The sequence below is a fragment of the Patagioenas fasciata genome, chromosome 2 (assembly GCF_037038585.1).
Source record: "Patagioenas fasciata isolate bPatFas1 chromosome 2, bPatFas1.hap1, whole genome shotgun sequence".
Taxonomy (NCBI): Eukaryota; Metazoa; Chordata; class Aves; order Columbiformes; family Columbidae; genus Patagioenas; species Patagioenas fasciata.
Window position 1 is genome coordinate 39,873,657 of NC_092521.1, and position 14,241 is coordinate 39,887,897.

General features: G+C 36.5%; 1 protein-coding gene across 1 annotated transcript in view; it reads right to left on the reverse strand.

Annotated features, from left to right (window-relative positions):
- The window catches only part of RAB2A (RAB2A, member RAS oncogene family), a 41,789-nt gene that overhangs the window by 3,139 nt on the left and 24,409 nt on the right, over window positions 1-14,241 (reverse strand). Inside the window, exons 6-8 of the mRNA XM_065830270.2 lie at window positions 12,898-12,990; window positions 9,510-9,621; window positions 837-905 (exon numbers count right to left, since the gene is read on the reverse strand). Of these exons, the coding sequence (XP_065686342.1) occupies window positions 837-905; window positions 9,510-9,621; window positions 12,898-12,990 (274 nt within the window). The remainder of the gene's footprint in view (window positions 1-836; window positions 906-9,509; window positions 9,622-12,897; window positions 12,991-14,241) is intronic.

Sequence of the window (14,241 nt, forward strand, 5' to 3'; positions counted from 1 at the left end):
AAAAAAAACAAGACCAAAATAACAAACCACAACAAAAACCTTGGCACCAGAAAGGACTCACCACTTCACATTGTCAAATTTAAACTTTATGTAGTGACTTTTTATGCAAATGTTAACAGAGAGCTTATACGAGCTTAACATTTCTATATGATCCTAATATGTCTGTTGACTACCACTGAATTTGAATCTGTTTTTTCTATGGCCATGAACCTCTCTCCTAACTGCTTAAGGTTTTCATCAGCACAATCATTTCAAAATTCAAGAGACACATTATAGGCCTTTCCAGGCTCTTGCATTACAAAAGCACTCCCTGCTCCACCTCCCCACTCCCACCCCAAACAAGCAAAGAGACAGGCCCGATAATCTGTAATTTTGATAATGTGCATAGGCAAAATGGCTAATCTTTTATTCCCTACAGAATCCAGCCACCTAAACCAGGAACATTTCAAAAGTCTTTTATGTAACTCTCAAAGCAATCCCTCCCCTACACTGGACAGCTCATGGAGTGCATCTGGCATATCAACACGGTCCCCCATTTACATAGTGGAAAATTATCTTTGAAAACAGATGACACCATATGGAGAAGTGGATGAAAGTGGATTTTCTTCTCTTTTGGGGATTTATATTATTTTGTGATGCTTCATGGATGGATAGGGTCACTTATTTTAATCCATTTTTATCACAACGGCAGACAATTCTATATCCAAATGGAACAGACAAATATTTTGCTGTCCAGCCTGCTGGGAAGGTGAATTTTGTACTTAAACAAAATCACACACAGAGAAACACCAAAATACCCCAAAGAAATAAAAAGTGTTTAGAGTACTAGAAGTTACCTCGTTGTTTATGTCAAAAACTCCTTCCTGGATTTTCTCATAGATCTCCTTTGCAGTGTTAATAAATGCCTAAAACACAGGGAAAAAAACAAAACAACACAATGAAGGCGATATCCTTTGGTGTAAGATCCACTAATTGGAATCCAATCTCACGTGCAATTGTTTCAGTAAGACATTTCTTCCTGACCTCAGTAGGAACAGGTAGGACAACAGCATCCTATAACCTATCCTGAAGTAGTGACAGAACACATGCTGTTTGCAAAAACAGTGACATTTTCATAGCATCTGTATTCCACAATCTGTTGTCCAGTAATTACAGGGAAAAAGTGGTTTTTAAGATATATAAATTACTTTTAAATTATTTATTTCTGACCCTTATGGATACATTGTGTGGCAGATGGTTTCCCCTACCCTTAATATCTTTGTAATAGGCCACTCTAGATTAGAGTGCTTAGCAACATAAAACCACAGGGTACTTACAATGATGATGTAAGGATGCTGTCTGCTGCATGAAACCTTATGCTATCATTTAATATTCACCTAATTTTAAGAACATGTTCTCTTTAATTAATCTTGCACACAATAGGCAATAGACATCTTAATAGTAGAAAGGAGAGGCCCCAGGTTTTATTATGATTTCTGAAAATCTATTGTTTTAATTCAGAGAAAAGGCTTTGACATTCAGGTCTGAGATAGTGAATGATATGTTTTTAGTTGAAGTTTACAATCAATGATTCAATTTTTTGTCTCTCATTTAACTTCATAGGTCAATTAATGCCTAAAATAACATAACTTAAGAGGTGATCTAAGTAGCTAAAAATTACAATCAAATACCACATAAATATTACAGTCAACATATAGTTCTTTTTGTCTTAAAATACCAACACCATGTAGTCATACAAGATATGCTATCTTCTGCATAAGCGTATTACAGCAAATACAGATCTAATTCAAATATAAAAAAGTAAATAGCATTCATGGAGAGGAACAAATCATACCTTTCCTCATTTCTACACTGGAAGCATTTGACTGCTGAACTTGCCACCAGAGCTTTGTTTCCTAATTAACAGGACTGATATGTTTTCACCTTTAAAGGCCTTACAGCTCCCCAGAGTAATCAATCTACTGCAGCTCAATTACTGCACCAAGCACACACCACAGCCAGTGAAGGAGACTCCAACGACTGCAGCAGGAGCGGAAAGATATGAATATGCATAAACTCTAAGTGGGTGATCGAATCATCACAGAGGGTCATGAGAATTTGCAGCAAAATAATGAGAAGAATTAATCATTGCAGATTCACAAGGCACTTAGGAAGTGAGTTCGTTTTTCAAACACGCATTAGAGTTCAGGAGAAAAATTGGCTTTTGGCCAACTATGAATTGATTCAAATTCCTCAGAAACTGCAGTTTTCGATGTAAGGAAAAAAAATACAAACTTATCTTGGTTTCTGATAACACACTAATTATTGTAATGGCCTTATATATGGGCCTAGTGAAAGGTATAAGTAAAAAACTTTGGAAATTCACACAGCTGGAATCTGTGAGGATACTCGCTTCTACTTCAGTGGGACATTAAACAGAACTTGAAGTCTTAAAAATGTGTTATGATAACTTCATGTAAACAAGCACTTAACAATTGGCACGCCTAACAATTCTAGATGATGTTGGCTAAATACACCAAGGCTCTTAGAATTAATTTCATGAGAATTATGTTGGATCTATACAAATTACTTTAGATCAACAAAACCAGAATTTTAACAGACTACAAACTCCAAACTAGCACAGCTGAGTATAAAGTACCTTCTGGATGCTACACTCAAGAACAGATTACTGCAGGAATGCATCTATCCTCACGAAAAATAATAAAACACACTTGAAAACACTGTGTAATTTAACGCTACTCCCTCACCCCCCAATTACTACACACATACTGCACAAAGCAAAAAAAGCATATCAAGTCCAGTACAGGTTATTTTGTTAGTAAACATACTGCCTAAGAAACTGTTGATCTGAAAAATCAAAATATTCCATTCACCTCAGCTCTATCATTTCAGTTGTCTTGAAAAGACAATCTGATTACCATGTTTCCATCAGCAGTTCTGGTGCACCACATATTAGTGTTCAAACAGCACGTACTGTTACTCTGCATGGCAATACACCAGGCTGCACTGGGTCACATCTAAATAATCCCTATTTGAAAACAATGGTTTCACAAGAATATAATGCATAATAAGTCTACCTCATGTTTTCTTCAGTTGGTATGGATTCTGAAAAATTACTATTAATCAGCCATGAAAAGAGACTTACATCCCTTGAGCCTTCGTTTCTTGCATCCATCTATTTTAAGTTGGCTTATGCTTCGAAGTATAAGCAGACGCAAAATAACCCACCTGAGAACTTTACTGAAAACAGCAGTCTACTTGCTTTAAGAATTCTATATCAGATTTTGACATTGCACACTAGTGCCCCAATTAGCAAGGACAAGAGGGTGAACTCGGTATAATTGACTTCTTCTAAAAATCTCTTCTAATACTGCATGTTCTAACTCTTATCTGGAACACGCAGTATACTCTAAACTCTCAATTATTTATGGGCAGTTTATCCTATTTGCAGATTAACTGAGCCACGGATGCAGAGAGACAGAGCGGTTTCCCCTCAAATCCAGTCTGGATTTATTAGACCATGTGCAAGGGATTGCAAGAACACAGCTGTAGCTCTTCAACACACCGACTTGGATCCAGGTGCAGTTCAGCCACTTCCACACAACACAAGAGCTCCACCAGTAAGCTCATGGGGACTTGGCTGGCTGCCTACCAAGCCCACCGTGGTTGTGCTGTACATGCATGAGACTACTGAATGTATCTTTACCACACCATTAAAAAAGGTTGGATACAAGTTATTCAGTGGTTTTAATATAACATGTTTTTCAATGTGTTCACATTATAAGTAGCTTCTCAAATAATAGTAATACCCTGCCAAGGAAAATTACATTACTGTACAAGTAGGAAAGTGAATCTTGTAAGGTGTGATCTGCCTTTTGTATCACACCTGGACAAACCACAAAGTTAACGAAGGAGGTTTTTGAGTCCCAATATACCAGTATAATATCACTTCAAATTATTTGTATGAGGAGTTTCCCAGAACATATTCCTGTGTGGGAATCAACATGTCAAGTCTCACAATTCTCACCTCAAAATAACCCCTAAACAACCCAAAACACAGAAACTCACCTACCAAACGATACAAATGCTGCATTTAAGATAAATTAATCCTAAAAACATTGAACATGAAATTAAATCAACTTTGACATCCATTTTATCACACAAAGTAAACAAGTAATGTAGGTTTACCACCCTGGAGACAAAACTAGGGAGAATGAATTCTGTAACTGGTAAAAACAATGCAGAAAATATGGGAATAAGATACCTCTGCCTCATGGAAGTTGTATGCAGGAGTTAAGGGCACCAGAACGCATGTTCTAGAACAGCTACATTTAGTTTTCACTTGGCAGGTGTCAGTAACATCACTTCTTTCTCAGAAAGCTAATGCCATGCCGAGTATTTGAGGACTTCACTACAAGCTGAACAGGAAAAACTTGCAAATGAATCACTGATACTTTTCATATCTCAGATTTTGTAAGTTCATCTTTACTTAAATTCAGAATAGATCAGGTTCTGTACTGCCAGCTCGTGTAACACGCTGCCCTCTGGTGGCAATACTAAAATTAAATTTAGTGCTTTGAAATACAAGTTGGGCAGTGATTATTTCTTAATGCTTTCTTAAAATTAAATGGGGAATTCTTAAAGGGCAAATATCTTACAAATTCTAAATCACAACCCTCACCTCTGTGATCAGCCAACACCTAGAATTTCATCCTCCTTCCCAATTTCCCATCTTTAATCAGTAAGATACAATATAGTTAGATTACTCCAGTATTAAATAAAGTGTTTGGAAACAGTAACAACATGGACCACAAATGGATTTACCCCCAAAGCGCTCACCATCCCAGCGCGTAAGTGGTGCTGGATGGCCACTTAGAGTGAGATCCCAAAGCTCTGAGCTGCAGTTTTATGCACAGTAAGACAATACTTTTTACGACTAAATGATCCTTCAGAAATAAGTCTAGGAGACTAAAGAGGGTTAATTACCAAACAGTAGGAAGGTCGTACATAATAAATGTACACACCATAAAGCACTCCAACACATTTGTAGTCTTATTTTTGAAGTAAAGGTCCACAGGCACGCAACAGAACTTGAGAGCAGTTTGTTTATATGGACCTGTTGAAATGCAATCTTTCTCATAAACTTATTGGAAAGATGCACGTTACTAGAGCTCGAGGTGTCTCTAAGTCCTGCAGTTGCTGTTAAGCAGTTATAAAGTGCAGGACACCCGAGCAAAAAAGAAGAAACTCTAGAACTAAGGATCCATCTCTCCAGTAGAATCTACAGCTTAGGAAGGCAGCCATAAAATACTTCTCATGCTTTTCTGTGACTTTTATTCTGATTATACTGTGGGATGACCAGAAGCCCTAAGAACTGTGGCAGAGCCAGTGTTCCTTACTGCAGAGCTGGGGCACAGTCCAAGGGTTTGCCACAAGGAGGTAAAAGATGTGAATCTTCACAGGAGCCAGATGTCCTGCCCTTGCTCTTTCCCACAGCTGAGCTGACATGAGCTTCACCTCTTGTTTTCTCATGGGTGAAACCAGCTGAAGCAACAGCCTCATGCAGCCTAAAGTTCACAGAATTTGGATTTCAAGGAATTTGAAGGAATACTGGGTTTGATACAAGCTAAAACAAACCCAACAGTCAGGTTTATCTTATTTTTTAAACTCCCATGAACCAGTAATCCTGCTGATTTGCAAGTTCTAGTCAGATTACATCTGTGTGTCACTTAGCCTTGCTATGAAAGCTACTAACATCCTTGGATTTTCAAGTTTTATTAACCAGATCCCTGGTAACTGTATTACCAGGTTGAACAACTGTTTGTTTACCAGCAATTAGAGGTGTTTAGTGAGGGTGAGGAGGGGAAATAAAATACACTTTTAAAAATTGGTTCAATTTTGGAAGCTGCTAAAAACCTCATTTCTCCATTGGGATTTTCATTTTCACCCTTCAGAATATTACAAAGGCCATCCTCCTCCTCTTATCTGTGATCAAGTAGTACTGCTGTTGAAACTGCAGGAGTTCTGAATATTCATTATCCATTTAAGCAAAAATATGAAAGAAGCTGCCTGAAGAGAAAATTAAGTTACAGCTGAAACAAAACCATTGAATGACTATCCAGCTTCATGTAGCAGAAGTGCTTCATTGCTCAGTCAAAACCACTAGTCTATTCAGATTTAACCCTAAATAATGGATCCATTATCACATTCTATTTATGTGCAGACAACCTGGAATAACAAAGACAATACTCTTAAAATGAAAGCTTGGCATACAGCTATAGCATCCCCTCCATATGGGAAACAATTTATTCAAACCAACTCCCACACCACGATTCAGTGATACACCAACACAACTCAAGTGAGATCAGCTTCTGAACAGTGATGGTGTCTGGTACTGGTTTGACCAATACCCAGGAAACTCTTTTGCTTCAGGTTGATCACATTACTTATTATTAAAAAGTAGCAGTCTGGAGTGCAAGAATACACAAAGTTCCAGCTTCCCAAATACAGCTAGGTATCTTCACTTCTTTGGAATCAGTGCATGTAAAAGTGTTCAAACAAATGATATTGCAGGGACAAAAGGTAAGTACTATAGGTGATTCTATTCTGCCTCCTGAAGTGTTAGACCCTGCCCAAGCAAAAACTACTCCACAAGCTCTGACCCACACACTTCAGGTAAGACTCCAATTAGCAGTTACACACTGTTGTTGAACTACCAGTGAAGAAACAAATGTGATAATTTTTTTCTCTCATTTGTAAGAGACATTAACAATTTCTTAATAATTATGTGTAATTTTAATGCAAGGTAGGAAACTAACTGATGTCATTGGTAAAACAAGTGCAAACATGCCTGGGGTTTGGACCTCAGTCTTAACACGTATCCAAGTGAAAAGCCTACTGACAGGCATCACAGTGCTTTCTTAGGGAAAAAAAGAAGTGGCACAGAATTCTGCAAATAGCACTTCAGAGCACCCAAGCTCCTGATCCACAATCCAAAAAAGTAGAACTGGTATGATAAACAAGATTCTAACCGTTAACAACAGACTCCTTTCAGCATAAATCAAAAACAATTTCCATGGGTCCTGCCGGGAGAAAGCCAACAGCAATGCTCAGTTTGTGCAATACCAAACATCTCCAATCCAAGGTGGTTTTTTTTTTTTTGGAATGTGAAGAAAGGAATGCACTAGTGATACAGATTAGAAATCACTGAAGATACAGTCTACTTCTATCAATGCAAAAATTCAACAGTATACATACATATTCTTTATAGGAAAATACTTTCTTAGCCCTTAGTCGCCCAGTGAAGTCAGTAAAAATGTTCTCCGTTGCTAGCACTTAAGATAACATTGCTGGACACAGGGCCATAGATTTTGTCTGCTTAAGACTTCATCTCATTTTATCTAAATTACCTCAAATGTCGTTCTTACTGTTGAAGTTCTACATCCCCAGGCAGTCACAAAACCACCATTTCTTCCCAGTCCTGAAGTCAAGTACTGAAAGCTTGCTAGATTTGCATCCATTTTGCACACTTCTTGTTCCTTCCTCAACTGTTGCCCATTCCACACAATTTCTTTACTCATTCCCTTCTATTTTTTCTTTGACAGTGAACAGTCCAGGATCAATATTAAAATTAAAATGGTCTCATCTTTTGTCCACAAAGTGCTGTCTTTCACCTACTGTGCCTATTATTTCTCCTCACTTATTTTTACTTGCTTGAAGATTTCACTCCTTCAGCTGTAACTATTCTAGATCATACCACCTCTTTTAGTGTTGACTGAGAATACCATATAAAGAGTGCATTTGATTGTCACTAAAAAGGATTATAGCCTAAATCTTTTCCATCAGAATTAGAAAGTTAGTACATGCATGCAATTACTCACTTGTATCATGATCAGGAGAGGATTCTATTTGAACTTTTTTGACAAAAAAATCTTTATGCTCATTTTCCTCCTGATAATCAGAGATGCACTAAGTAATGGATACCTCTTTCACCAGTACGTATTTTTTGACATAGAGAGAGGCGTTAATGTTAGAATCAGGCAGTAACAAACCAGAATGAAGTCAGTGGAAACTGTTACTAAATATTTCAAAACTAGAAGGCTTTACTGCTAAAAGAATACCTCATTGGTTGTCCATCATTTTGCACTTAGGAAAACAGTAAGGGCTGATTATGTAGCACAAGAAGCTGAACTGTGTCATGCTATTGTAAAAGTGCGGATGTATGAACTACACGGGCCTGAAAGACATGTGAAGCAATCTTTCTGCTTTACATAGCACTGCCGCATCAGTGGGAGCTCTTTGTCCACCACTGTAGTGTCTGGCTAGGATGGAGTCAGTTCTCTTTACAGCAGCCTGTATGGTGCTGTGTTTTGGATTTGTGACTAAAACAGTGTTGATCACACACCAAAGTTTCAGCTACCAATGAGCAGTGCTTACACAGTGTCAAGGTTCTCTGTTTCTTACTCTCCCCCCTGCAGCAATTAAGCTTAGAGCAGGCAAAATGTGGGAGGAGGGGGATGTTGGCCATGTGTCAGCACAGCCAGGACCGCTCACCAGAACTGACCTAAGGAACAATTCCTATTATATGACATCATGCTCAACAATAAAAACCAAAGGGTGGTCTTTCTAAAGTAGTTGTTGCTCAGAGACTCGTTGGGAATCAATCCATTTGTGGGAAGTTGTGAGTGACTGGCTTTACAACACTGTTGTCCCACCTCTTCATTTACCAAACTCTCTCTCAACCCCTGAGTTTTGCCTTGCTTTAGCTCTTCTGGTTCTCTCCCTCACACCACTGGACAGGGTGACTGAGCGAGTGACTGGATGGGCACCTAGTTGCTCTCCAAGTTCAGCCCACCATACTCACCCTTCAAGAAAGGTGGGCAATAAATCAAGGTGAGATATGTACAAACTTGCCTATGTCCAGAAATATGAACTATAAGAAAACTTCAAAAGACTTCAGTTCTTTAAAGCAGCAAAGACTGAAAAACTTATTGAAATACATAACACACTACAGCAAACAAGATAATGATCTCTTCAGGAGCTCTGCAGAGGACAGAAAGAATTGTGTGTGTGAACTGCAGCAAAGAAGATTCCTGTCAGGTAGTGGAGGGGAAAAGATAACAACAATACAAGTATCAATAGATTGCTCTGAAGAGCTTGTGAAATATTAGAGGTCTTTAGACCAGGTCAGACTGACATCTGGCAAGGATAACAATAGCTTGGCTTGCTTTGGACTAGCACATCTATTTTTGTCTTACTTTTTAGATTTCAGGGCAGACAGACTTATCCATTTCTCTGATCATTTTTTTTAAAGTATATTGATCACTAGACTTTCAACAACACAACTAGTGCTATGCAATCAGATACAACGTAGACATTGTCTTTATCATAATATAAGAGTAGTTAATTCAAGTTAAAGAATCCAAAACCCAGAGGAATAGTATCTGTACAAATAAGGAAGTGTAATTCAAAGCATGCATTTTAATAAAATATCAGTGTTCAGGAGTTACCTCCTCTACATTGGAAGCAGTTTTGGCAGATGTCTCCATAAAGATAAGTCCATGCTCTCGTGCAAATGCTTCACCTTCCTCTTTCTTGACTTCTCGTCTAGATTCTAAATCACTAAGATGGAAAAAAAAATAAGTTAGTTGTGTGGTCTAACCTATGTAAATATTATTTTTCAGAGACATGCCTATAAGTCAAAAGCCCCCATAAGAACTTACATGTATATGAATATTTATTCAGGTCCTTACATAAAGTAGAAGTATTGTAAGCCTTGCACTTAAAGTATATGGAGTATCCACAGACATCACATATGCTTGAACTACCAATCCTAGCTGACACAGATCTTAAAGACCTCACTGAATACTTTTCAACAGGATGCATGGATATTTATTTATTTAGCTATTCCTTGAACGCTAACTTTAGACATTGTCATTTTAGGTAGATATCACTCTTTTCTACCAATTCACACCATAAAGGTGAACTGATAAGTTTTATAAATGATTTCTTAATGATACCAAGAAGAATTTAAAAAATCAAGTTAATTTTTTTTTCTATTCAGTAACAGAACTTCATACCATCACTTTCTGTTCTGATAAAAAGGTTTAAAAGCAAAAATAAGTTATTTTGAACTACATTAGCTCTCCTCTCCAAACAAGCTAGCATTTAGGTTTGGAAACTTCAGGCCTTGCCCTCTAACAGCAGAATTTGAAGGGACTGTTACACAAATTCTTGTTTCCTGCTTTCCAAGCAGTTTAGATAAAAGTTAAATATTACACAAAGGAACAGAAAAAAACCCCAAACCCTAGACACATAAGTATTTCACTCTTACTTTTAAAAATTTCTTTGGGAACAAGGAATACACAGTTTGTCCTTCTTTGCAAGTATGTTAGATCTTGAGCAATAAAAATGCTACATTTATACATTGCAACAGATGCACTCTGCAGCAAGCAGGACCCTAAAATCACTCATCCATGACAAACGTAAATAATAAATAATATATACATTTAAATCAGGTTTCATTTAAGTTGTGCATGTAAAAATATGTTCTCAGATATACATTTTTGAACAGCATGTAAATGCAGACGTTTAATTTGCAGTCAGAATACCAGTAAAAGTATCATATTGGGCTTCAGTGCTGCCATCCTTGTAATTACACATATATAAAAATAAATGATACTCACTGTGGTATCTATTTAGCAGCAAAGCAGGTTTTTGTTATTTTCACAACTATACACTAGTCCAGATGAGTTATGAAGTAAGACAATTCAGCACATCATTTAAACATGGAGCACTTGAAGATAAGGATACAAAAATGTCTTCTCAAAACAATTTTCAATTTGATGTTGATTATATGTAAGCGTTCCCAGCATCTCAGCCTCAGGCTTAAGATATCTTAACAAGGTGTTCATTGTTATGTCCCTTAAGCAGCTATCTGTGATTTTGAACTTGAGCAATGTCTTTATTTGCTACTACCATGCTACCCTCAAAAATATTTAAAGCTTTGATTCACTACAGTGTTATCTCTATGATAGAGCGGAAATAAACAACTCTCTTGACTTGAAATAGTGCAGCTGCATTGAAAACTGCAGTGATAACCCAATGAAAACTCACTACTGATATCTAAACATATTCTTAAAGAGCTTTAACTGCTTCTACTAACCACAGTTGTCTTCCTCTCTCCATTCCAATAATTCGAAGCATTTGGTCTTACTAGATCAATATAGCTATGTTTTGTTCTGGAAAGAAGATTAAGTACAGTATTTGTCATGTTTTGACACTAGTATTTGTAATGTTTTCAAAAAACAACTACTATATTTCAAATTAAACTCTCAACACTCTTCAAATTGAGCAATAAGTCAGTACTACAAAAGTATATCAAGTGCACTTTTGGGACTCATAAGAACAAAATTTATTCCTTCAAAAATACTATGCTAGTATACATGTTCTCCCTTCCAGTCATCTCTAGTAGTATGCCCTATCATAAGAACTCCTGTAACACACTTTAAGAAGGCAATATAACTGAAGGGGTTTTCTTCCCATCCTCCTCTTTGAAGCTTGAAAAAAATCCCCTTTAAAAAACTTCTTAAGGAACATTTACTCCATGTGGCACCTTAATCTGTATGTTAAAATACATAATTTAAGTATATTTGTTGTTTCAATAAAACCTAGTTGCCACCGGGAATTACTGAGCTAGCTGCAAGTAGCATAGTATAACATGCAATCATATGGTACAGTCTGCATCAGCAGAATGCAAGACAAAAATATAGTTTAACAGCCAAGAATAATCAGGAATAGTTACAGATGTCAAGCTTATGTAATACTTATCTCAGGTAATCAGTACACTTGACTGTTTTGGTGCCATATTTTTACTCACATAAGCATAAAGACAGTTGGTCAGGGACATCACAGGCTTACCAAAGTTTAATTTAATAAAAGAGATTACATTTTTATCTTAATTTAGGAAGACTATGCTTATCACATTCCTCAATTAAAAAGGACATTGCTAGTCATTTTCCAGATTATGTATAAAAATGTGGACAAGCTTCACAATTACTTAATGCTTTACATGTTTTCACGATGTGGTAGAGGGTGGGGGGCAGAGGGAGGAAAACAGAAAGGAGAAGAGGGAAGAAGCAGCAAGTAAGAGGTGAACAGGCTGAAACAGCAAGAACAGACTTTCAATAGAGAACAAAGCCTCAGCATCAACAGGGAACCATTTTAGAACTTCGGACAGTCTAGCTGATGAGAAGATCAAATAAATAATTGCTTACAAATGGGGTAACACTTTCAAAAGTGTCTATGAGCAGTCTGAATTCACCAGAAAATGGTGAAAAAACATTCTCTGCCCCCACCCCCAGCTAAAACATACAGAATATGAAGCAGACTTAACATTCAGAAACGTTTCATATAAACATTGAGGTATGTACTTTTCACATTTCAGAAAAGTATTTGAAGTGAATCCTGTAGCACAGGCTTTTTCAAGTTTTTTTTTTTTTTAAATGACATTTTCTCTGTGATTCTTAACCAAAACCTAAAGCATTTTAAACCACCTAAAATCAGAAGTCATTATCTTCTTAAGTGAGAGATCTAGGTGCTTCTAAGTGGTGATTATAATTTACATAATGCATAACTTCAGGCATTCACAATATTTTTAAAATAAAATCACTTCTAAAAAAGGTACTGAGAACATAAGGTAGTCGATCCACATGTCCTGCACATTGTATTAGTCTAATTAGGAAAGTAAAGGTTTTAAACTCATGATAGAACTAGGTCTAGTGACTGAAAGTAATTTAAAGTTAACATACTGCTTACAAATAAGAAAAGATAAAAGCTGAAATCTGGAGAAATCATAAATCTGTACCACTTACAAAATCATAACTGGTTAAATTTTACCTTTTATTTCCAATAAGCATTATAACCATGTTGGAATTGGAATGCTGACGAGCATCTTCTAACCAAGTTGTCAAGTGGTTGAAAGTGTCCCTCCTAAGTGTGGAAGAGAATGAAAATTAAAAGCAGCATTTCAACAAATCTCCTTTCCTCCTGTTAGTCAGCTTCTACACTTGAGTAGCCAGCTCATTTATTAGTACACATGCTGGACAGATAAAAGCTAGTAATCCCTTTGTGAGAGGGACAACAAACAAACAAAAATTTAGTAAACAGGGAGCATTACTGAACTTAAAAAGTAACTGAAAGCACATTTGCTACAAAGAGTAAAAGGATTCTTATAGCTGTAAGAATCTGTCATTTTATATACATATAAAAATAGGCTGTACTGAATTTTAAAAGTCCCTGATAGCTTCAACCGATTCAAACAACAGTAAAAATAATCACATACTCATATAGTTATATTTGTTCTATTGAAAGCAGAAAATGTTTGACAATTTTCTGTTAGTTCGTAAACTGAATAATGAATTAGGTGCAAAGTCTTTCAAAATAGGGTACATGAACATGGCATGTTACAGATTTTACAGAATGTGTACACTAAATATTAAGTCACATGCTTGTGAAGTGTGTTTAAGATTTTACAAGAGTAAAACCTCCAGATTCATTTGCTGGAAATCCAACACAAAGAAGGATGCTTCTTGATATTTAAAAATAATCAAGGAACCAAAGGCAAAAAAGTCTAGGAAATCTCTAGTAAAAAATTGTTGCTTAATTAAGCAATGCGACCCGAGATCCACAAAAGGAGCCACACACCCTAATAGGATTTTGGAGTCTGAACATTTTCATAAACCAGCCACAGTACCCACAGTTTGGCAGACAACAAGTTGTATTGAGACTTGATTCAATACAGGCAGAAAATCTTAGTCACTTCTGAACAGCTGCTACCAAAAAAAAATAAAGTCATCACACTAAGACCTGTATTTTCCCAATCTCATAAACACAGCAATGGTAGAAGTTTCCTAGTATTTTTATGTAACTGTACTTTTATGTTTTACTGTTTCACTCCTTTGCAGAATAGCATTTCACTACAAAACCTGCTATAATTAAAGAAAAATCATAGCTCATGGTAATAAAAACACTAGAAAAGAATTAATGAAATATTTTGAAGTCTTTCTCAATAAAGGTAATTCAGAGGTTAATGGTCAAATAGTTTATAAAAATACTTTGTTCAGTTCTTCCTGAGACTTTAAATATACTTTTTCTCAACCACTATACAGAGAAATCTGGAAGTATGTAGGTTACATGGGCTATACTTTGATTTTGAGCACTTACAGAAAGTTGGCAAAACAT